This window comes from Acartia tonsa, chromosome 12, assembly GCF_053477335.1.
Source record: "Acartia tonsa isolate MP-2025a chromosome 12, ASM5347733v1, whole genome shotgun sequence".
Lineage (NCBI taxonomy): Eukaryota > Metazoa > Arthropoda > Copepoda > Calanoida > Acartiidae > Acartia > Acartia tonsa.
The window spans coordinates 35,187,380-35,210,605 of NC_137271.1; the positions used below are offsets into that span (position 1 = coordinate 35,187,380).

The window sequence follows — 23,226 nt, forward strand, 5'->3', positions numbered from 1 at the left end:
CTGCAGTCTGTTTCTACTGGTGTCATAGTATATTTTTGATATATGATTAAAAAATAGGTTAAAAACAGTTTAAAGACATGATAAAAAAGTTGCTTAATGCTAAGCTTATAAAATTATACCCAGAAATATAGTCCCAGAAATCTAAATAAACAACACACTGGGGGTCATTTAGATACCCTCCCCAAAAGAAGTTATAAACCTTCTCATAACTTAAAAGAAACTTCACTGAAAAGGAGACCCATATCGTTAAGCGAGATCCTTCGCTATAGCTAAACCTTAATACTTTTTGTATAACTAGCGGCTACGAACCTAGAGGCCTCTAGTGGCACTTTAAATATTTTTTTGTTCCAGTCTCTACGATACCTACCAATGTTGCGTTCAAGTCTCTCAAATATTTTTCAAAAATTCCATTTTTTCAAGTTCTCATGGGAGGGTGGTGGTACCCTCCCCCAAAATAGTTATAATCCTTCGCGGGACCCATGAGAAACTACCCTGTTAAGGAGAACCCGATCGGTTCAGCGGTTAGCGAGATCCTTCGGTACAGACACACAAACATCCTGTTACTTTAGTATAAGGATAGATAACTAACGGCATCGCTCTTAGCACATTTAGGCTCTGTATTCGAAAATAGCCTAAAACAATCAAAAGTATTAACTTTCTGAATTTCTGAGTAGCTTTAATTTACTTAAAAATTTTAATTTATAAAGGAATTAAATTAACTAGAAAAATAAGACAATGAATTTGTAAATTGGAACAAAGTTTTAATATTTATAATAGTTTCCTTAAAACTGTGTTAAAAACCTTTAAGTACGTTTTCCCTCGATGCCTTGATGAATAAAATCCCCCCCCCCCCCCGCTATTAATAAAATAAGATGGAGGGGTTCAAGGACGAGTAAATTTTTTTTGTTTATTACGGCACCACAAAAAGATTAGGTTATGTTGTATACTATACCCCGCGAGGTTAGGATATGGAAACAGATGCCCCATTCCTTTTATCTTAATTTTTTTTACTCCAAAATAAAGGTTTGGGGTGTACAGTGCTCGACGCTCAATATGTGGGAAAGCAACGCTTTAAATCTTTAGTCAATTTCAATAATGAGTATAGTATGAAATTCTATAAATATATTTTGTAGAGTATTTAGGGAGGGAAAGTTTATTAGGAAGAGACTTCATTCATGACACTATATCATCAGGTTCAACAATCAATGATAACCCAAACAAACAACAGTTAAGTTATATTTTGCTTAGTATTTATAAGCCCTGGCATACCTCTGCCACAAAAATAACGCGCTGAACCTAGCAGCAGTTATAATTATCAACATCTCTTGCATGATGCCGTGTTTTCCAGACTTTAAGCTTACGCGTTACATTATCACTATGCTGTCGGATATCTATCAAATGTGTTGTTTAAATCAAACTACATGAAATTGATAAATCCGTTTGCATCATAAATACCTATGATATCCAATTTTTCTTGGCGAATACAATAGATTTTTTTCTCAGATTTTTATGAAAAGAAGTTCTCGAACAAACGTTCCCAGGAAATTGATGTCTCTAATCGTTCCAGATATTTCTAAGCTTGCATAAGTTCAAATATTAATATTCTAGTGTACATCCTAGAGGCTTTTGGAGACACTTGAGGGGAGAAATATAGTCTATACCTATTAGTTTTAAAAAGATAAACGATTTTATGGAAATTTTTAGTTTGTTTTTCTTGCGAGGGAGAAGGTAATACCCTTCACCAAAATATGTATTAATCTTCCCCGGACCTATAAGAAGCTTCACTGTAAAGAAGATCCATAACGGTTCAGTGGTTAGCGAGATCTTAAGCTATAGACAGCTAGACATCATGTTACTTTTGTATAAGGATAGGTAGTCTATAAATCAATGTATAGTTTTAAACAAGGATAACAACAATCATAAGTACAAGGTGAATCGAAAAAAAATCATGGTTAGACGGTATGTCAGTTATAGAGCAGCCGATAAAAGGTTATAAAATATGAAGCATATATTTATTTGAAAACCAAGTAAACTATATAACATATGTTCAGAAATTTAAAAAACGTAACAAAATGACAAATAAAAATGATCGAAAAATAACAAATAAAAATTAAAACTTTAATTTTTGAATAAGTAAGCCGTAAATAAAAAATACAGAACTATTTGAAAATTAATATTAAATCTCAATTGTTTTTAGATTGGTCTAAAACGTTTATGAAGTTCAAAAAGATATTTTATTTGAGTAAAACGGTAGGTAATATATCAAAGATTTCTACTAAAAATGGTTTTAATGATGCTTTACATAAAAATTATGATACAGAAAACAATTTCTAGTGTAGAATCTTTCAAATAAGTTTAATTTAAAATTTAGAAACATAATGCGAAATAAATCAAATGAAACAAAAATGACACTTCAAAATATTTATATATTGCATTAAAATGCTGGGTTAGGAGTATTAGAAAGATCACGTTACCAAAGAGCAAGTTTAAGTGAACTTTTAACTTTTATGGAAGCTAAAAATATCTTTTAGTTTAATGTAATCTTTAAAATTGTTCTTATTACTTAATAACGAGATCACAATAATATTCCTGGACTTTTATTTCTCTTAACTTTAGGTAATGATCGTTGCTGGTTCTAACTATAATATAATAAATGCATGTAATACGTATAAATTACGAGGTACAGAAAAATTATCCATTAAGCTCCCCGCCTTTTCTTCAATATTATTTCTATATCTAATTAACTAGCGACTACGCCCCTAAGGGGTTGAAATCGAATTTAAATAATGGGGTGGTGGATTCCATTCTCCAAAATAGCTATAACCCTTCCCAGGACTTTTGGGAAGCTACACTGTAAAGTAAAACCCTATCGTTTTAGCGTTTATTTTATAAGGATTATTTAAATTTCTTATGAGATATATAAATTTTCAGCCTACCACCCAAAAAGCGTTTTAACGTACATTGTTTCAAATTAAATGAAAAAAGTTTCAACGAATCAACATTGAAATCAGTGTCAGAGTTTTAGTTATCCGAATCATCAAGGGCTGCCAGTTTTGCTGCCAGTTCTCTGTCATACTCAACACGCCTAAAAATTAATAGTTAGGTATTAGGTAATGATGATTTTTATATCATTTAATACCGAGGAATCCTTATACTAAAGTAACTGTGTGTTTGTGTGTTTGTTTGTACCAAAGGATCTCGCTAACCGCTGAACCGATCGGGTTCTCCTTGACAGGGTAGCTTCTCATAGGTCACAGGAAGGTTTATAACTATTCTCTTGGGGGATGGGACACCCCTAACCCCCCCAAAAAATGAACCCCCCCCCCCTTTAAAATTTTTTTTTTACTTTTTCTAAAAGTGAAGGTTTATAACTATTAACTATTTAACTCCAAAGAGATTTTAATTTCAGCTATGATCTGGTTTTAGTCTGGCGTATGTTAATCAGCATCGAATCTATTAGTATAATCTACTGGAAAATCCTTTCAATTCCCAAGTTGTACATAGATTAATGTAGAAGGTGAAGTGCAAGAAAAGCAGTCATTTTAATACGTTCATATAAACATGCATTCATATACATAGATTTTATAATGTAAATATTAATTTTAATGGACATTTGGTACTTATGATCAGTTTCATCAACCCAATTGTTAATAAAAACTCTGGCAATATCGGCTTAAAGTTTCTTGTTGTGTACAGAACCCAAATTAATTTTGAAAAAATTAAAATTGGGGGGTAGGCCCCTTCGGTTCAGAAGCCTCGCCAATTGGGGGTTGGGCTTAGAAAAAATTGTCACCATTTCAACGTATTAAAAATAAAATTGGAGTCGGGAAAAGAGCTCCATAGGGTTAGAGTAAAACACTAGAGGGAGAAAGGGTTAAATAACTGAATCTCCCCATAGCAACCGCCTTGTGCAACCTTTCTATTGGGTCAGTGAAACTCAACCAATGGTGTGGCTTATGTTAACACAACCAAGTAGCAGAAAATAATTTAGAAGCAGACGAAAGTGGTCTTTGAAAAAGGAAGAGAGGTAGTTGTCTGTATATACATCTATACTATAAATCTTTTTCCATAGGCACTTAGAGGGTAAGCCCAAAAAATCTTGCTTACTTTTGAGGATCCGAGAGGGTTGTGTAGGCACGAATTATCTCTTTCATCTTTTCTTCCATTTCCTAGACAAGCATGCAGTGTAAATATTCAGATATTTATTTTCTTTAACAAAACATAAGGTATGTGCGTAAAAATTACTCAAAACCATGTAAAAAAAGTAGGTATAAAAATTTAAATCCATTAGATTTGTATTCTATACTACATATGAATGCATGAATTTAATGAGCAAGAAAATGAAAAATAAATCAAAATACATTTTTTTCAATCTGAGTTTTTGAAAACTGTAGAATATTTTCAATAATACAATTTCGTTGAATTGAAACTTTGATTTTAATGAAAAGTTAATAACGTCAACATTTGATCTAATATTTTAAAATACAATACACATTAAATCTTCGACCGACCAAACGACATAGTTCTTATTTACAGTGTAGCTTCTTAAAGGTTTATAGAAGGGTTTTCAACTATTTTATTAAAGGGTACCACCACCATATTCCCAAGACACTGTGGGCTGGAATTGAATCAAGACAAAAGTAAGTGCCGAGCTCTGGGACCTTTGTATGGTGAAAATAGACATAAAACCATGATGATTCCAGGTAAAACCAAAATATTTCAGCGGGGGCTTTTTAAGAAAATTAGATTTGAAAATTTCAAGTTCAATTTTCACCCCCTAGGAGTTGCCGCATAAGCATGACAAGAAAAGCAAATATTATTTATTTTAAATTTTGAACAACTTTGCTTTTATAAAGTTCTTCATAAAACCACTCCTGAAGGGAGTTAATAAATGGCCATTTTTATCACTTGCTTTGCAAAGGTCACGAAAATTCAGCCTAAAAGAAATCATATATAGAGAGTTTATAAGAAGGACTTCATAAAAGCAAAGTTGTTCAAAATTTAAAATAAATAATATTTGCTTTTCTTGTCATAGTTATGCGGCAACTCCTAGGGGGTAAAAATTGAACTTGAAATTTTCAAATCTAATTTTCTCAAAAAGCCCCCGCTGAAATATTTCGGTTTTACCTGGAATCATCATGGTTTTATGTCTATTTTCACCATACATAGGTCCCAGAGCTCGGCACTTACTTTTGTCTTGATTCAATTCTAGCCCACAGTGAAGATAAATCCCCTTGGAAAAAAACCATCATTGCCTAATTTTATTTAAATAAATCAGTGAAAAAGGTAGGTAGGTAAGTATTAAACCATCTTTAAAAAATTTCACTAAAACCTTTTTCTCAGTTAAACTTGCCGCAGGATGTTTATCTGGGTGAAACATCAACGCCTAGAAAAAACAAATTGTTATCAATCTCTTTACTTATATCAAAAGAACAATAAGTGGAGGGGGGGTAAGTTTTGTCACTTTCGCGTAATCTCTGTACTGTGGGCTGGGTATTGATGTGAAACTATAGATTATTTGGGATAAAAGTTTACTTTTGGGTAGTATTTTACGTATATTTAAACATTTTTTGAAATGGTCTTTAGGTTCAGGTGCTGCAGGCTTAAAGGTGGTTTCTGGACAGGTAAAAAATTTTTGCTTAAAGAGTTTGAGATAGGGTTGGCAATCTAAATCCGAATCTGCCCAATTTAGGAATCCGAATCCAGAATCCATTTTTTAATATCGGATTCAGATTCTTAATTGGTAGGCTAAAATTAGCGCCTTGAGTTTTTTCTTTCAACTCCCCCTTTTTGAAGGCAAAGATTATCATCATTATATATAATATCTTTAAAAATCTGGTTCAATTCTCGTAAGTGAATTATAGAGAACACAAAGAACATTAATTTTTAGGACATATGTAGCACTTAAATTAAAAAAAAAGCCTTTTAAAGTATTGCTAGAATCTGCCAAAAATAAGAATCCGATATCTGAGAGAAGCCATTATTTTGCACAGATTCTTGTAAGAATCTGAATCGGAATGCGGTCCAAAAATTTGACAAATTGACATTCCTAGTTTCGAGAGCAACCTATATAACAAACTGTGCATCTTTTTTGATGTTTAGTATCATATTTGAAGAAAAATTCACAATAGGCTCCAGATTCAGGTTCTGCAGGTTCCAGGTTGACTCTGGACAGGTAAAAATTCAAATTTCTTATTTGAAGAGTTAGAGGTATACTTATTAAACCAAATATGCATCTTATTGGATGTTACAAAATTGGTCCAATGACAGAGCCCTGTGGTACTCCATGAGTTAATACTTTTTCTTCGGACTTTACACCATTTTTTTCAACATACTGTTTTCTATTAGTTAGATAATTTTCAAACCATTTTGCAGATACACCTTTAAAACCATAGTGTTTTAGTTTGGATAGTAAAATTGGTGTATCACATGTGTCAAATGCCTTTATAAGGTCAAGAAACACACAGGCACTGTATTCTGATTGGGGCTTATTCAGTCCGTCATAAACTTTGTTGATTAAATGAATCAGTGGTTGATGTGTATCTGTTGACCTTCCGAAGCCATATTGATGTTGATATAACATTTTGTTTCCCACAAGATATCTAATCATTTGAAAAGCAACAAGGGGGGGGGGGGGAAGTTCTGACTTTTGCGTAAACAGTGATTATAGGCTTTGTCTTTGGACTGAGAGGATAGATTATTAGGGATAAAATCATTCTTATATGATGAATTTCCCCCAGATTTAAGATTTTTTGGATAGGCCTCCAGGTTCCGGAGCTCCAGGCCTCCAGGTTGTCTCTCTACAGGTAAAAATGAAAAAAAAATTTTTTTAAAGAGTTAGATGTCAGCTTATTAGACAAAGTATGTATGTTTTTTCTTCAAATATGTGATTAACAATCAAAAAGAAGTATATTTTGTTTTATAAGTTAACTTCTAACTCTTCAAAAAAAAATCTTATTTTTAATTTTTACCTGTACAAAGACCACCTGGAGGCCTGGAGCTCCGGAACCTGGTGGCCTATCCAAAAAATCTAAAATCTGGGGGAAATTCATCATATAAGAATGATTTTATCCCTAATAACCTATCCTCTCAGTCCACCTCTCACTCACCGTTTACGCAAATGTGTCAGAACATCCCCCCCCCCCTTGTTAAAAAGCAATAAAGAATTATATGCGGCAAATTGTTAATAAGCAATAAAGGTATGCATACCTTCTTATGAAATTCTTGTTTGATAGTTCTTTGATCAGCACCCTTAGAAACTCCAAGTATCTAAAAAAATGTGATTATATACCCAGGGATTATACATAACTAATGATGATACCTACATAAAATAAGATTACAATTGGTGTTGAAATGTTTGGATACCCAACTTAATGAACCAACCACTCAAAATTCAGTAAACATCCCCAATGTTGTTAAGCTAACAAGAAAGAAAATGTTATAATAAAACTTTGAGGACTTGTGTAATAAACATCCCAATGTCCAATTCCTCACTGTAATATACCACTTTAAAGGCGTTTAAACAAAGATGGAAAATAGTAACCACCAGGCCCCTCAATTTGTTTGCATTCTGGCTTTGGTTGCTGGAAATGTACTAGATGAATCTTGACTTAAAATTCCAGCTATTGATCTTCAATAGCAGCCAAGAGAATTACATTTCCCCTATAGTATTATGGACTGACTGAATAATAATACAGCATGATCAATATATTGACCTAAGCAAATAAGTTTTGAATTAGCTTAGCTTGTATGCATGTGCCTACCCCGTAATAGCTCGTCTTCATAATCTCTTGTCTCCTCTGCTCCCTCCTCCTGGCAGCCTTCTCTTCCTTCCTCCTAACAGACTCCTCTTTTCTCCTCCTAGCAGCCTCCTCTTCCCTCCTCCTAGCAGCCTCTTCTTCCATCCTAGCAGCCTTCTCTTCCCTTCTCCTAGCAGCCTCCTCTTTTCTTCTCCTAGCAGCCTCCTCTTCCCTCCTCCTAGCAGACTCCGCTTCCCTCCTCCTAGCATCAACCTCTTTCCTCATCCTAGCAGCCTCCGCTTCCCTCCTCCTAGCAGCGCCCTCCTCTCTCATCCTAGCAGCTGAATACTGAATCCTAAAATAAGACAAAAAATGTTGGAATACTGAATATCATTTGAATATGGTTCCTTATTTCAAAATTTTAAATCCATCATAGATTTAAAATTAGAAGGATATTTTATAGATCTTTTAGTTTTACCTCCTAGTATATTTTATACCATAATGTCTTGTACCAACAAAGCAGTAAATGACTGATATGGGGAGGGGGAGCAAAGTTTTGCCACTTTCACTTACTCCATGATTATTAGGCTAGGTATTAATGTGAGACTAAAGGTTATGTGGGATAAAATTTTAATTTTGGGTATAGGTCTCCCAGTTCGGGTACTGCAGGCCTCCAGGTGATTTCTGGTCAGGTAAAAATTTATTTGAAAGTTATATCTACTTATAAAATAAAATATGCATCTTTTGGGATGTTATTAGCATATCTAAAGAAAAAAATAAAATTGATAGGTCTCCAAGTTCAAGTGCTGCACGCCTCCGGTTGGGTTCTGAACAGGTAAAAATTGTAAAAATTTGTTGGAAGAGTTAGAGGTCAACTTATAAACAAAATGTGCATCTTTTGGGATGTTATTTGAAATTTTAAAAAATTTAAAATCCGCCTCCGAGTTTAGATCATGTAGGTCTTAAAGGGAATGTGAACGTAAAAATTTCTTATCTGATTATCAAATCTTAACATTTTCTAAGCACATTTCACTACACTGATCAATCAAAAACGTCATATTAAAAAAAATATCCAGGAATAATGCCTTGATATTATGATATTTTGGGAGGGAAAAAGGAAAAAACAGGGAAAATCTGAACATTTTTGTTTCTAATAATGTTTGTAGGGATATTTAACTTGTCATATACAGTTGAAACAATTTACTTACTGTTAAGGATTTATTTTATGATATAAAAATGCCAATTAGTTTTTTTATAACGTAGTAATTAGGTAATAAAGATCTATTTTAAATTCGTATTATTGACAAAAAAATACCTCACTGTCTACAAAGGGTTGAATCTCATAGGTTATTTAAAATAATAATATCATTTTTTATTTTGTTGGACAATAAATAACCCACTTTGGAGAATTGGTTTACACTTTTATCAGACTGTTTATAAAGAAATAATGCGTCTTTATTATTTACAAATTTGTAATTAAAGGTGGGCGAGAGATGGGCCATCTAAAGTTAATTGGATACTATTAAAAAAACTTTTTCTAGCTTTGTTATTGTATTTGGTTTTCAATATAAAATATTGCTTATTTTACCAATTTCTAAGTAACTATACATTGGTTAAAAGCAAGGATCATGTTAAAAGTCAGCTTAACCGTTAGGAAAAATAATGAACTATGTGAAAAAGTTTAATTTCTGCTCTATCTGTGATATATTATGAATGGGATAATGTTAAGATTTGATATTAAGATGAGAAAAATTTTCGTTCACAGTCCCTTTAAGAGTGAATCTGAAGACCTGCAGTACCTGAACTTGGATTATGCTTTTCATTTTTTTCTTCAGATATGCTATTAACATTCAAAAAGGGCATATTTTCTTATATTAGTTAAACTCTAACTCTTCCAGGGCGACCACTTCCTTCTTGATATTAATATTGAAATTAACATAATACTAAAACTTAAATTGAACACAATAATGTAATTTGAAGAAAAAAAATAACGTACCATAAAACACACACACATGTATATATATATATATATTAGGGTTGGCAATCCGCCCAATTTTTGGCCAATTTTGGAATCCGAATCTGGATTTGGAATCCGTTTTTTAATAGCGGATTCCGGATTCTTATTTAGTAGGCTAAAATTAGCATCTTGAGTTTTTTCTTTCAACTCCTCCTCTTTGAAGGCAAAGATTTTCATCATATATAATATCTTTTAAAATCTGGTTCGATTCTTGAAAGTGAATTATAGAGAACACCAAGAACATTGATTTTTAGGACATATGTGGCACTTAATTTCTAAAAATTTTTTAAAAATCCTTTTAAAACATTGCTAGAATCCAGAATCCGCCAAAAATAAGAATCCGGAATCCGCCACTTTTTTTGACGGATTCTTTAAGAATTTGGCATCTGAATCCGGCCCAAAAATTTGACAGATTGCCATCACTAATATATCTATAATACAAAGTAGAACGATGTCTGTCTGTCTGTGTGTTTGTCTGTAGCGAAGGATCTCGCTAACCGCTGAACCGATCGGGTTCTCCTTTACGGGGTAGCTTCTCATAGTTCCCTGGAAGGTTTATAACTATTTTCTTGGGGGGTGGGACACCCCTAACCCCCCCAAAAATGAAAAATAACCCCCCCCCAAAAATTTTTTTTTTCTTTTTAAAACTAAAATTAAAATAGTGGGGTCGACTACCCCCCCCCCCCCAAAAAAAAATCCCCCCCAAAAAAAAAAATTTTTTTTCTTTTTTATATTAAATCTAAAATACGAAAAATTGGTTTGAATACAAGGATATTTCCTATCACTTCCTAAGGCAAAGCCCCAGGAGGCTGAAAGGTTTAAGAACGATTTTATGTTGTGAGAGGGATTTCCCATTACCTCTTGGGCGAAGCCACCAGTATCTATTATAAAGCCAGACTATTGATTTTTTTTAGTAGCAAAGCTACTCTTTAATTCACTTTATCTCTCTTTCGCTTCCGTTTGTAACACTATGGGGGAAACATGATTATCTCGGCTCCAAGTCCAATTCAAGATAGACAGCTGAAATTTTTAATGAAGATTCCTATTTCATATGCCCATCTAATCTATACTTTGTTTTGTCCATCTGTCTGCTATTTGAGGGGCTAGATCGATTCCTAGATTTTCTACTTTTCGTGATTTTCACAACTACTTTTCAAGATAGAGGGCTGAAATTTTAAGTGATTAATTAATTTTACATTCTATATAATTTCACTAAGTTCAGTTATTGGATAGAGTTTAAAAAATTACAAATAATGCCAATTATTTCAAAGATACATTTTATTTAAACTATTGTATAACTTATTTTTATATATCAGTGGTTTGCGAGAGCGTTTGGTACAGACAAACATCCTATTACTTTATAAGGATTTATCCTTTTAATTAAAAATTCCTAGATAATAATATCAAAAAAAAAACAATAAACCAAAAAAACCAGGTTTTATTAATAAAACCCACTGGGTAGGGTTATTTTTAAAAACCCGGGTTTTTACCAACCCTGTTAAAAACATTATTTGATTGTCCATGGTAATTCTATGTATTATATGTTAAAAATTAATTTTGTCAGCTTGATATTAGCAAAGCTTTCAATGAAATTTTAAGGTTTTTTTTGACAATTTTCAGGTATTGTTAGCTTAATTTTTTTTAATTTATAGGTAGTTATTTTCAATGAGGAATATTATCGTTCTACTACTGTTTTTAAACCTTAAAACTCACACCTTCATGGAATTTTAGCACAACCTACCTCTCCCTTTATACTTAACCAGAAACTACCTAGAAGCCTGCTGGATCTAAAGTTAAATGCCAATTTTAAGAGGGGGTGTGTAATGACATCTGAACTTAAACGGTGACCAAATGGTCTAAATATTAAGCTAGATTCTTGAACCTTGGTACATGGGCTTAGTCCTATAGGTACATCTATTTGAAAAAAAATTTATTTTTAGTTTAAGTAAGAAAACCCTGAGGAATTGTGATTTTTAGGTCTTTTTTGGTCTATTTTGATGTTGAAACTTAATTTATATTTGTTTCTTCTTACGTTTTTTTTTTCTATGAATACACTATGTCTATACATAGGGACACTATTTAAGATGATTAAGCAAGTTGGGGACCACACTCATACAACCTATATTTGGAACAAAAATATGGAAAAAAGCACTTAACCTCTGTGAGCCACCCACCTAGCCCGCTTGGGTAGGTCTCCGACTTGCTGAATCATTTTAAATAATGTCCTTGTGAATGGACAAATTATATTCAAGGAAAACCTGAGAAAACAACAATTAAATGTAAGTTTCTACATCAAAATGGACCACAAAAGGCCTAAAAACTCCATTTCTGCAGGGTTTTAGTACCTAATTTTTTTTCATTTAAATGTAGTACCTTTTAGATAGGACTAGGCTCATGTAGCAAGTTTCAAGAATTATGCTCAATATTTAGACCATTTTGCTCACTGTGTAAGTTCAGATTCATAATGCACCCCCCCCCCCTCACTCTGTTTTTTTTCTTCAGATATGTTTATATCAGCCTAAAAGATGCATATTTTGTTTTATAAGTTGACCTCTAACTCTTCAAAAAAGATATTTTATTTTGTACCTGTCGCTAGTGGATCTGGAAGCCTGCCAGACATGAACATGGAGGCTAATGTTGATGGATATTGTATTGTTGATGGATATTGTATTCCTCGGCATTTCTGCTGAAAAAGGGCATACAAATTTTGTGATCCTCTAATATTAGCACATCCATAATTTTAAGTCGCGGAGCATTAGAAGACGCTTTCCTCTCCTAAAATGAATTAAAGCACAAACAATACTATTCACATTTTAAACTAAATTACATTGCCAAAAATCATTGATTAGCTCGGTTACAAAGAAGTGATAAAATACAAACAATAAACAATCTTTTAAAAATAGAAAACTTTGGGTAATAAGCATTTATTATTCTGAAGGAAACTCAAAACACACATAAAAAATTTAAATATTATATTTACAATTTAAATTAAATACTAGTAAAATCACTATTTTTTATGGTGGATCGTCTTTTTCCCTTGAACCGATTCTATGAATAACTTGTAGAGTAGCTTTACTAGGGAAAAATCCAACCCATACTTTAAATTATGTATTTTTTTTTCTAATGAAAATAAAAGACTATAAAAATATTATCAAAATTAGACAAATCTAAAACAATTTAATATAATTTTTAAGTAAAAAAGCATGTATAAAGACCTATTTATTAAAATGGGGAAATAAGATTTATAAAACGAAGACCCTATAATGAAATGTTAGACAATAACCCTTTTAATAGAATGGTCATAATACAGCTAAAAAATTATTAGCAAATATTGTCAGTACAAATCAACATTAGTAAAACAACACAAGAATCATAAAATTAGAGGTTTCGTGATAAAAAAACTAAATTAAAAGAATGAAAATTTGTAAAAATTAAAGAGGATATTGTAAAAACATTACTAGAAAAACTAATTTGAAACCAATAGTTTAATGTATTCTTGATGTAAAATAAAATAAAATGTGATCTTACTAATTTATGAAATGAATATTGTAATTTAGTTGAGATATACACACACCATTAAATGCAAAATCTTAAAAATTAGGTCGCCAATTCCTGATAAAACATAAAAATCAACATAAAAATCAAAATCATCCTTTTTGTCTCTCTTTTCTCCTTAGGCTTTAGGCCTATAAAAGTAAACCTGGAAGAGAGAAACAGTGAGTCGTTATACGAAATTACTATATCACACTGACTCTTTTCAAAAATTCTAAAATTTAAGGGAAGACTCCCTTCTCTTGCTTTGGAATTTTCTGGAGGGTCCTGGCGGCTCAAACTTAGGATTTTTCATTTAAAACATACCTAAAAAATAAAAAGTTTTGTTAGATAAATTCATAATACTTTGTTAAATAAATTATAGAATATCATTTTGATGTTGGTCAATTGAGATAAAATTAAGGGTAAGGCCTTCTTGGGGCCTAAAAGCTTAGGCATCCGGACGGATAGTTATCTCCAAGTTTTGTTCTGAAGAGAACTCCTATAGCGCGTGTATCAGCATAAGTCGCAAGTCACTACGGGGCTAAATAGGGATAACATAGGGAGATACGGTGGTGGCTCAGCTACCAACGGTTGATGATAGCTTGCTATCTGACGGCCGATACTAACAACCGGATCCTCCCCATGCTTCTGAAGTCCAGGAAAGTTGGAGATCGTTATCTATTCGGACAATTTAACATTTTCGGATTAGAACTTTGAATAAGTTTACGTCTTAAAGGTAGTTTTACTTTGCTAATACTCTGGAAGATCGGTTCGGAGCTAGTCTAGTGATTTTCTTACCTGACAAAGGTACCTAACAAAGAATTTCACGCCTCACGGGGATACAGGCAGCAGAACGGAATATTGTAGTCATGTTCGCATGACTCTAGTAATCACAGTAGATACTTTCAGTCCAAAAGTGTTGGCAAAGTTAGTTACCTAGGAATAAAAAATTCTTAGACTAAATAACAGTATAAAGTTATCAGTAATGTCTTAGTACCATTTTCGGAATAGGGCTTATGAACAAAAGACTATCTCTTAAGTGTATTTGGGTTTAGGATCGGTGTAAAATAATACCACCATTCTAAGGTTAAATATACTTGTCAAACAGGGATTAATGCGTCGCTGATCTGGGAAGGAGACATTGGTGAGAGATTGTAGTCCTGTGAAGTAGTGATAAAGGATTACATTTGTCCCTGGAACCCGGAGGTGACCCAATGGTTAAAAGGAATAAAAGCTGTTATAATACGAGGCGATAAATAAATATTATACCAATGTTCTTTTTACAACACTTTAAAACTGTATCTTGTTTAGATATAATATAGTCTCGCTTTTTTTCTTCTAAAAAATCTACTAATTTACCAACAAATGTATTGGTAAAGGGGGGGAGGGGGTAAAGTATGGTGACTTGATACATGACATACCAGCAATTTTATTTTGGTATCTTTAAAAAAAACGGTGGCGGGACTGCCGCTCCCGCGTTTTTCCGCCGACATACAAACATTCACAAGCAGAGGAGTAGTTGTGAATTTAACATATACCTTGATTAATGAGAATTTGAAAAAGATGACTGTCTGGCGGCGGTGAACGGTGGTCCCGCCGCCGTTTTTTTAAAAGATACCAAAACTTGGGGTTATTAGTGACGCAACCCAAAAGATTTTACCAATTATCTCTAAAACTATGGGAGTAGCGCTTAAAATAAAATTGCTGGTATGTTGAGTTACGAGTTTACATTTTACCCCCACCCCTTCCTTTTAAATTTACGAAAAGAATTATTTAAGTCGCCTTTTTTATCCCCAAAGTCCCTGTAAATAAACCATAAAATAACTTTATTATTTCACTGACTGTTTTTATAATTCTTTGGTTCCAATAATTTGATAATTTACATACTTGACGTATTAATTTATTACCTTAATTACTTAACTTACTTATGATCAAATGGAGGTTGGCATTTCTCACTAAGCTAGGTAAGTACAGGGTGACAAGGAAAATACAAATATATCACTGTTGGGAGGCCAGATGAAAAAAGTTTATTTTAGTATTATGCAAAAATGACTTTGCAATTGTATCAGTAAGTAGGTCTAATGAAACCCTTAGCTAATTTTAAATCCAACTAAATCTAATTTTTGAGAAAATTAGATTTGAAAATTTTAAATTCAATTTTCATCCCCTAGGAGTTACCGAACAACAATCATGACAAGAAAAGCTAAGATTATTAATTTAGAATTTTGAACAAAGCTGGATCTTTGAATCATTTTAGTGGTGAGCCATATCGGGGTGAGCCAACTTTCCACCAATGACAGCACAGCATTTAAGATCCAGCTCAAGTTTGCTTTAATAAAGTTCTTCATAAAACCACTCCTAAAGGGAGTTAATCAATGGCCATTTTGAAAATGCAAAAAATATACAAAAAAAACTACCTTCTCTGAATATATACACCCCTGCAGTATTAACTGTAAAAGTTTGCAAATTAGAAAAAAACCGGATCATTGAAAGAAAACAAAGTATGGCGGGTTTCGTCCTATTTTCACAGTACCATTTCTAGGTTATTTTAGGTTAGGTAAATGTAAATGGTTACCCCGCAGGGTTAGGAAATAGTCCCCGGAGGAGATTGAAATAGGTTAAAAGCTACTGTAAAAATACGAATAAACCCAATTCTTCGTTTTCTTTCCATGATCCGAAAAAAAAACTAGTTAACAGGTTTTAAATTCTTTCTCTGTTTTCTTGAATTTTTAAAAAGTTATAATAGATATGTGATACAAATCAATAACATAGTATTTATCATTACAAATTTTTAAATTTAAACATTATGAATATTGGGGTTATGTCACTGACTTGCTCTAGTAGCAAAACCTGTCATATCTCGTTCATGTTTAGTTTTTCTTTCTTGAGAAGTCAGATATAATTCAAAGTTATTATTTTTCATTCTCCTTTGTGCCTAAAATAAACAAAAAAAATACATTAGGTAATTACCTAGATCAAACTATAATATGGTTTTAAAAAGTTGATTACAAACGTCTTTGAAGATTAATAGTTTTAATTTCCTTGGAAAAATATTGATGAAATTCAGCATTTAAAATTCTGGATAGTAGATACACAAATCTGTTCACAAAAGTCACTTATATAAATTAACTACATTTTTGTTTTGTTAATTGGAACATAATGAATTTACACATACTTGTGGTTGCGCCTCTAGATTCGAGAGACTCTGTTTCCAAATTGCAAAAAGTTATTGCAAAACTTTAATTTAGAAATCAAATACCCTAAAACCATTCGATTCAGAGACCTATATAAAGCTTCCATCCATAAAAGGGAGAAATTAATCAGTCCAGGACTTTTAACATCGTAAGCGGCATACAAAAAATCTTTTATCTTTTCTTTGTGCCTATACCAAGGCGCAATCAGTACACAAATCACCTAGTTAATCAATTTGTCAGTCAAAATACAAAAACATGAATATCATCCTACTTACCTTAAAGAATGGATGAAAATTGAGTTTAAGACCACAGTAGCCACGCCAAAAATGAGTCCAATTATCAGCATAACCTCTTCGCCTAAAATAGTTTTAAAAATTTAACAAGGCTTTTTAATGGTCTTAAAGGGTTTTAAGAAGGGACATGTCAGGAAAATAAAACAGATAGGACAACCCCCCTTGACGAATAGTCTAAAACCTGTGCAGGCCAAATTGTAAACTTTATCAAAATTGTGAACTAAGTCTAGCCGTTTACAAAAGCTCGTAGAGAATTTAAAGCAGCAGGCAGATGGATATCCCAAAAATTCCCCATTTTTAATATCTGAAATGATAGAATGTAATACATGGTAGTAAGTTGTCAGTTAATCTAATCATTATCTATGCGTAAATCAACACAAGGACTTCAACAATGGACTTCAACAATGGACTACCCCCCTCCCCCCTAAAAAAAATAATGAAATAATTTTTCAGTATTGGCTAAGAACCGGTTCCAATCCACCGGATATTAATCGGTTACGAAGCAATATTGGAAATAATATCTTACCTATTGATAATGTGTTATATTTTGATTTGATCAGTTTATAACAAGATTCAGTACAAAACAGAAGAGCAAAAACCTTAAAGAAATTATTATATCACATCTAAAGAATCTCATCCGGGGCAGGAGGTACTTCTTGAAGTACTGGGGGATATTGACGTCCCTCCCCTTACCAGTCACCCTTCCTTCCAGGGATATGGAAGGTTTGCGTAGGACTAACTATCCTACCTGTAAAAATCCCAACAGTTAGCGAAAACACCCACAGAACCTCAAACACTTATGGCTTTCACACAGCCAGAGGTGTACATGAAACAAGAACTGTTGGAACTGATGCTCAGTTTACTGAGAATATGAAAGATGATGGTCAAATCCGAAAGGAAGCTATCAACTTGATGACAGGACCAATAAGTTCCAAGCAAAGCTGTAAGATAGGAACCTGGAATGTTAGAACAATGTATGAGTCAACTAAAACAGCCCAAGTAGTTAAAGAAATGACAAGTTACAATATTGGAATACTTGGAATTGCGGAATGTAGATGGACAGGACAAGGACAAACTACAACCAAAGATGGCCACCTAATACTTTATTCTGGTCATGAAAGCCAACATATGTATGGTGTTGCTATAATTATTCAAAAACGACATGTCAATTCACTAATAGACTGGAAACCTATATCAGACAGAATAATTAAGGCTAGATTCCAATCAAGGCATTGCAAGTTGACTATTATCCAATGCTACGCCCCAACAAATGACAAAGATGGAGAAGTAAAACAAGAGTTTTATGATCAACTGCAATCAATCAGAAACTCAGTACCCAAACATGACATGTGCCTAGTTCTTGGAGATATGAATGCTAAAGTAGGAACTGACAGGACTGGAGTGGAGAACGCAATGGGACACTTTGGTATAGGTACAAGAAATGAAAATGGAGAACTTTTAATTGAATTCTGTTTAAATAATGATATGGTTGTAGGAGGTACACTATTCCAACACAAAAACATTCACAAATATACCTGGACAACGCCTGATGGACAAACAAGAAACATGATTGACCACATTATGATCAATAGAAAATGGGTCAAGTCAATGCAAGACTGTAGGAGTTACAGAGGAGCCGACATATTTAGTGACCATGAACTAGTTGTCAGTAAGATTAAATTAAAGCTGAAGCGTACTGGCCATGATAAAAAGAGTGAGATTGGTAGACAATATGATTCTTCAAGATTAAAGGACCCTGTGATAAAGAATGAATTTGTCTTAAAACTCAGAAATAGATTTCAAGTCTTAGAGGACCTAAATGACGAGACTGAGATCACATGGACTTCAATTAAAGAAAACTTTCAATGTACTGCTAAGGAAATCCTAGGACACAAGAAACCAGAGAAAAAGGACTGGATCTCTGAAGAAACATGGATCAAAATAGAAGAGAGAAAGAAGCTCAAAAACAAAATCCATAATGCTCAACATTTGGCTGACATGAGCAATTTAAAAGCTGAATATACTGCTAAAGACAAAGAAGTCAAAAAGTGCACAAGGAAAGACAAGAGAGATTACATTGACAATCTGGCTGAAAAGGCCCAAAGAGCAGCTGACTTTGGTAACATGAAAACAGTATACAACATAACCAAGCAATTAAGTGGCAAATATAGCAAAAAGAGTGGTGAAACTATCAGGGCTAAAGATGGTAAATTACTCACTACAGAAAAAGAAGTTGCTGAAAGGTGGAAATCACATTTTGAAGAAGTGTTGAACAGACCTGAACCAGAAATTACTGCTGAACCAGAACCAGGACATGAAATAGACATAGACACACGACCACCAACTATTCAAGAAGTTAAAGCTGCTATACATAGTCTAAAGAATGACAAAGCACCAGGACCTGACTTGATAACTGCCGAAATGCTTAAGGCAGACATAGATCTTTCTGCTAGGACTCTAACTGATCTCTTTGGTAAAATTTGGAGGCAAGAAAAGATACCAACGGACTGGTCTAAAGGTATAATCATAAAACTACCTAAGAAGGGAGATTTGAACAATTGTGATAATTGGAGAGGAATTATGCTGCTTTCTATCCCAAGCAAGGTCCTATGTAAAGTTATTTTAAACAGAATTGATGAGAAAATTGACAATAAACTAAGAGAAGAACAAGCTGGATTCCGTGCTGGAAAGGGCTGTGTTGACCAAATTTTCACCCTTAGGACGGTTATTGAACAATGTGTTGAATTTAACAAGCCACTCCATGTAAATTTTGTTGATTTCTCTAAGGCCTTTGACTCCATACACAGACAAACACTTTGGAAAATACTAAGAAGTTATGGTATACCTGAAAAGATGATAATTATGATAACTAAATTCTATGACAACTTCCAAGCCTGTGTTTCAGTTGGAAACAATAAGACATCTGATTTCTTTAGAATAAGCACTGGAGTTAGACAGGGATGCATTTTATCACCTATTCTATTTATATTGGTCATTGACTGGGTGATGAAGAAAACCACAGAGGACAAAAAACGTGGTCTCCAGCTGGGCATACTAGGACACCTAGAGGATCTGGACTTTGCTGATGACCTGGCACTGATTTCAGAAACAATCAAACATCTACAAGCTAAAACAGATAGACTAGTCAAATATGCAGGACAAGTCGGGCTCTTTGTCAATGTCAAGAAGACCGAAATTATGAATATACCTACAAACCCTGATCAAAATATAACAATAAATGGTGAACAATTGAAACAAAGCAACAAATTCACCTATCTGGGGAGTGTTATCAGCAACGAAAATGGCTCAAAAGCTGATATTAAGACCAGGATTGATAAGGCTAGGGTTGCTTTCAACAGTCTACACAACGTTTGGAATTCAAAGAAACTTGCTCTGAAAACAAAAATCAGACTTTACAACAGTAATGTGAAATCAGTTCTTCTTTATGGAGCTGAATGCTGGAGAACTGTGAAAACTGAAACAAATCAACTTAATGCATTTCACAATAGCTGCCTAAGAAGAATTTGCAAAATATTCTGGCCAAACAAAATATCAAACATTGAGCTGCATGCTAAGATGAAGTGCAATAGTATTGAAGCAGAAGTGAAATATAAAAGACTAAGGTGGCTAGGACATGTGCTCAGAATGGAACAAAATAGGTTTCCAAAAAAGTGCTTAAAATGGAACCCCACCACTGGTAAACGTAAACGGGGACAACCAAAAATGACCTGGAGGCGGAGCACTGAAAAGGACCTCTTTGATTTGGAATTAACATGGGGAGAAGCTGAAGCACTTGCCAAAAAAAGAAATTCATGGAGGAACAAGGTGTCCGTATTCTCTGGACTCAACAGTCAAAAAGAGAGATGCGCCTGATGATGATGATGAAAGAATCTCATCAGATGGAACTTACCCCTCCCCTCCCCTCGATAATTTTAAGCATCACAAATAAGGGAGATGGATAATCCCTAATTTTTATGACGTCAACAAAGCTGTTTTTTAAAACACTTTGTCAAGCTATATATTAAGTTAAGTTTTTTTTTGTGTGTAATTACTGAAACAATTTGGTCCTTGATTTTCTGGGATGGTTTAAGACTATTCTGCCTTTCCTTAAACCCTTTGAAAACAGAGTCCTAGATGCTAGTGGTGCAGCCACTGGTAAGTAAAACAATAATAATTCTACCTACCAAATTCCAAATAGTCATGCATAAACTCGCATCTCCCTCGTCTAGGCAGCAGAAATAATCCACCATTTTCTAAATTTGTTGTAATCTAAAAATAGTAGGAGATCGATATTGTTTAGAATATTTTAAATGTAACAGTTTAACTTAATCAAAGCATTTGACACAAAATTTATTTCATCTAAATATAGTTTAAAAGAAAAACGATTATTGACCATAAAATAGTTTAAATGATACAGCTAAAATATAGATATGTTTTAACGTGAGTAATATTAACTGCCGCCGAAACACCTTAAATTTCGCCAATTTTTTATGTTTTTCTCGTTAAATTAGACAAGTTTTAATCATTTGATATAATACAATTTTTTTTTCTTCAAACAATACATTTGTGAAAAGACAATCAAATTAATCAGACTTGTGTTTTTGTCAATTAAATCTTTATTTTAATTATGATGAAATAAACTTCATTGCTGATTCGGTCAAGTTCAAACTTAAAACGCGCCATTATATCAACAACAAAGCCAAGAGTAATTACGTCACTGCATGTGCATAAGTTGAATGACGTCATTAGTTTCATGGCTGCCAAAAAGAAGCTATATAAATTATCTTCAAAACAAACCAAAAAAGGGTCTATCTATACAGAAAAATCCAAAATGAAATTTAATATTTTAAAAAACGCCTCAAGTTGTGATTTTAAATTTTTTTACATTAAGTCGTTTGTGTTTTAAATTAAAAGTGGAAATTGAAGTCAATATGGGAAAAAAAGATTTTTTTGTATCTTTTTTTAAAGTTTTTTGTTTTTAAAAATTCTAGGTCAAATTAAATTCCACAGGTTTTCGAAAGTCGTCGTCTAGATTTTAAATATTTAAAGCCCCCAACTGCTTTTAGTAAATATGGAAATTTAATAAAAAAAATTATTTCAAAAAATTAATATTTGTTTGTTAATTTTAAATTCAATAAAATAATTTTACGTCTTTATTTCATCATTTTTTATTATTGAAGAGAAAATGAGTATTTTAATGTTATTTTTATCTACATAAAGTGAAAATAGTTTGACTTTACAATAAGCCTCGAAAGTTGTGTCCGCTATGGTGCCGACATTTTGCCGGGAAATTAAGTGGCAGTGAAATAAACAATAACAATAGTTTGTCTAGTTGTGCTTGACAGGGACGCATAGTGGTTCAATTGTAAAGATTAGTGCTTATATTTTAATTATATGCTAAAGTATTCATTGTATTCTAGTAATTTTTGTTGTTTTTGCGTATTTTAGAATATCTTTGTTAACATTTTTTTCTTTGGGTAGTTTTGAATGTACTTTTTTAAATGATTAAACCACATAGATTTTCTTAATTTTTTTCTTTATAGAGCTCATATAGTTCCAATAGTGTCATATTATAATATTTCTTATTAGATATTATTGTTAATTTTTTGTATCTATCTATAGTATTATCCTGTATTAGAGTTTAATTTTATTAATTTCAGAAGTATTGTTTAAGTTTACGGTTTTGGTGTTAATTAATGCATGACAGGAATATTAGTTTAATCCTTAAATTTTTTTTCTTAAAATAAATTTATTTTTCTTATGCATATATAATATATTCACTGCAGCAGGCGGGGCGTAATCTTTTCCAACCTAGTATAATTTCTCCCCCCCCCCCCCCCCTCCAACTTTAATTTTATTTCTTATCCCACCTTTGGGGGAAGGTATAAGAGCTTTACGCCCCTGCATTTAAGCTTTTTTCTTTGCTATTTATGTATATACAATGAATGTCTATTGCGTCAAACTTGCATGAAACCCATCAATAGTACCTATCTATGTCAATTCTTTGAACTTTCCATCCCCGTTTCTTAAACAGACCATTAAAGCTAGTAGGGTGTCGGAGCCGTATAATTTTGATGCGGCTCCGGCTCCTACCTTAAAATTAATATATAAATTTTTTTTCATTATTGAATTTGGTAAAATAAAATAAATAATATAAAATATTTTGCTTTTATTTGATTAAAGCTATATTAAAGTAGAAGGATGTGTGTCTATTTGTTAAGTAACAATAGTTTTTCAGTTTATTATATGGAAATAGACCGTTGTCAAATTATTATATTACTTTAAAAAAGCATTTTTAGCTAATCCGGAGCCGGAGCCTTTTTTAACCAAAAATACGGATCCGGCTCCACCAAAAATGTTGCTGCTCCCGGCTTTGGCACCGGCTCCGAAACACTGAAAACTAGTCTAAACTAGATATTAAAAAGAAGGAAATTTTATGAAAAGAAACA

General features: G+C 32.9%; 2 protein-coding genes and 1 long non-coding RNA gene across 11 annotated transcripts in view; 1 reads left to right on the top strand and 2 right to left on the bottom strand.

The window, feature by feature from the left end:
• Positions 1–23,226, top strand: part of Top2 (DNA topoisomerase 2) — a 100,841-nt gene that overhangs the window by 48,696 nt on the left and 28,919 nt on the right. The window lies entirely within an intron of this gene.
• Positions 1,999–12,756, bottom strand: LOC145334033 (uncharacterized). Its single transcript, XM_080179312.1, has 6 exons — positions 12,343–12,756; positions 7,764–8,094; positions 7,210–7,269; positions 5,333–5,386; positions 4,108–4,169; positions 1,999–3,085 (listed from the first exon to the last, which is right to left on the bottom strand). The coding sequence occupies exons 1-6, from the start codon at positions 12,435–12,437 to the stop codon at positions 3,022–3,024; spliced, it is 666 nt and encodes a 221-aa protein (XP_080035438.1). The 5' UTR covers positions 12,438–12,756; the 3' UTR covers positions 1,999–3,021.
• LOC145334034 (uncharacterized) lies at positions 15,986–21,103 on the bottom strand. Its single transcript, XR_013884679.1, has 4 exons — positions 20,962–21,103; positions 17,304–17,376; positions 16,760–16,841; positions 15,986–16,225 (listed from the first exon to the last, which is right to left on the bottom strand). It is a non-coding gene; the product is annotated as an uncharacterized LOC145334034 (long non-coding RNA).

Excerpts from the sequence above, each read along its gene's own strand:
- LOC145334033 (XM_080179312.1), bottom strand. The coding sequence starts at position 12,437 with ATGCCGAGGAATACAATATCCATCAACAATACAATATCCATCAACATT. Across the intron at positions 5,387-7,209 it reads AACAAGAATTTCATAAGAAG|GCGTTGATGTTTCACCCAGA; the intron begins GTATGCATACCT and ends TGTTTTTTCTAG. Across the intron at positions 4,170-5,332 it reads CAAGTTTAACTGAGAAAAAG|GAAATGGAAGAAAAGATGAA; the intron begins GTTTTAGTGAAA and ends ATGCTTGTCTAG.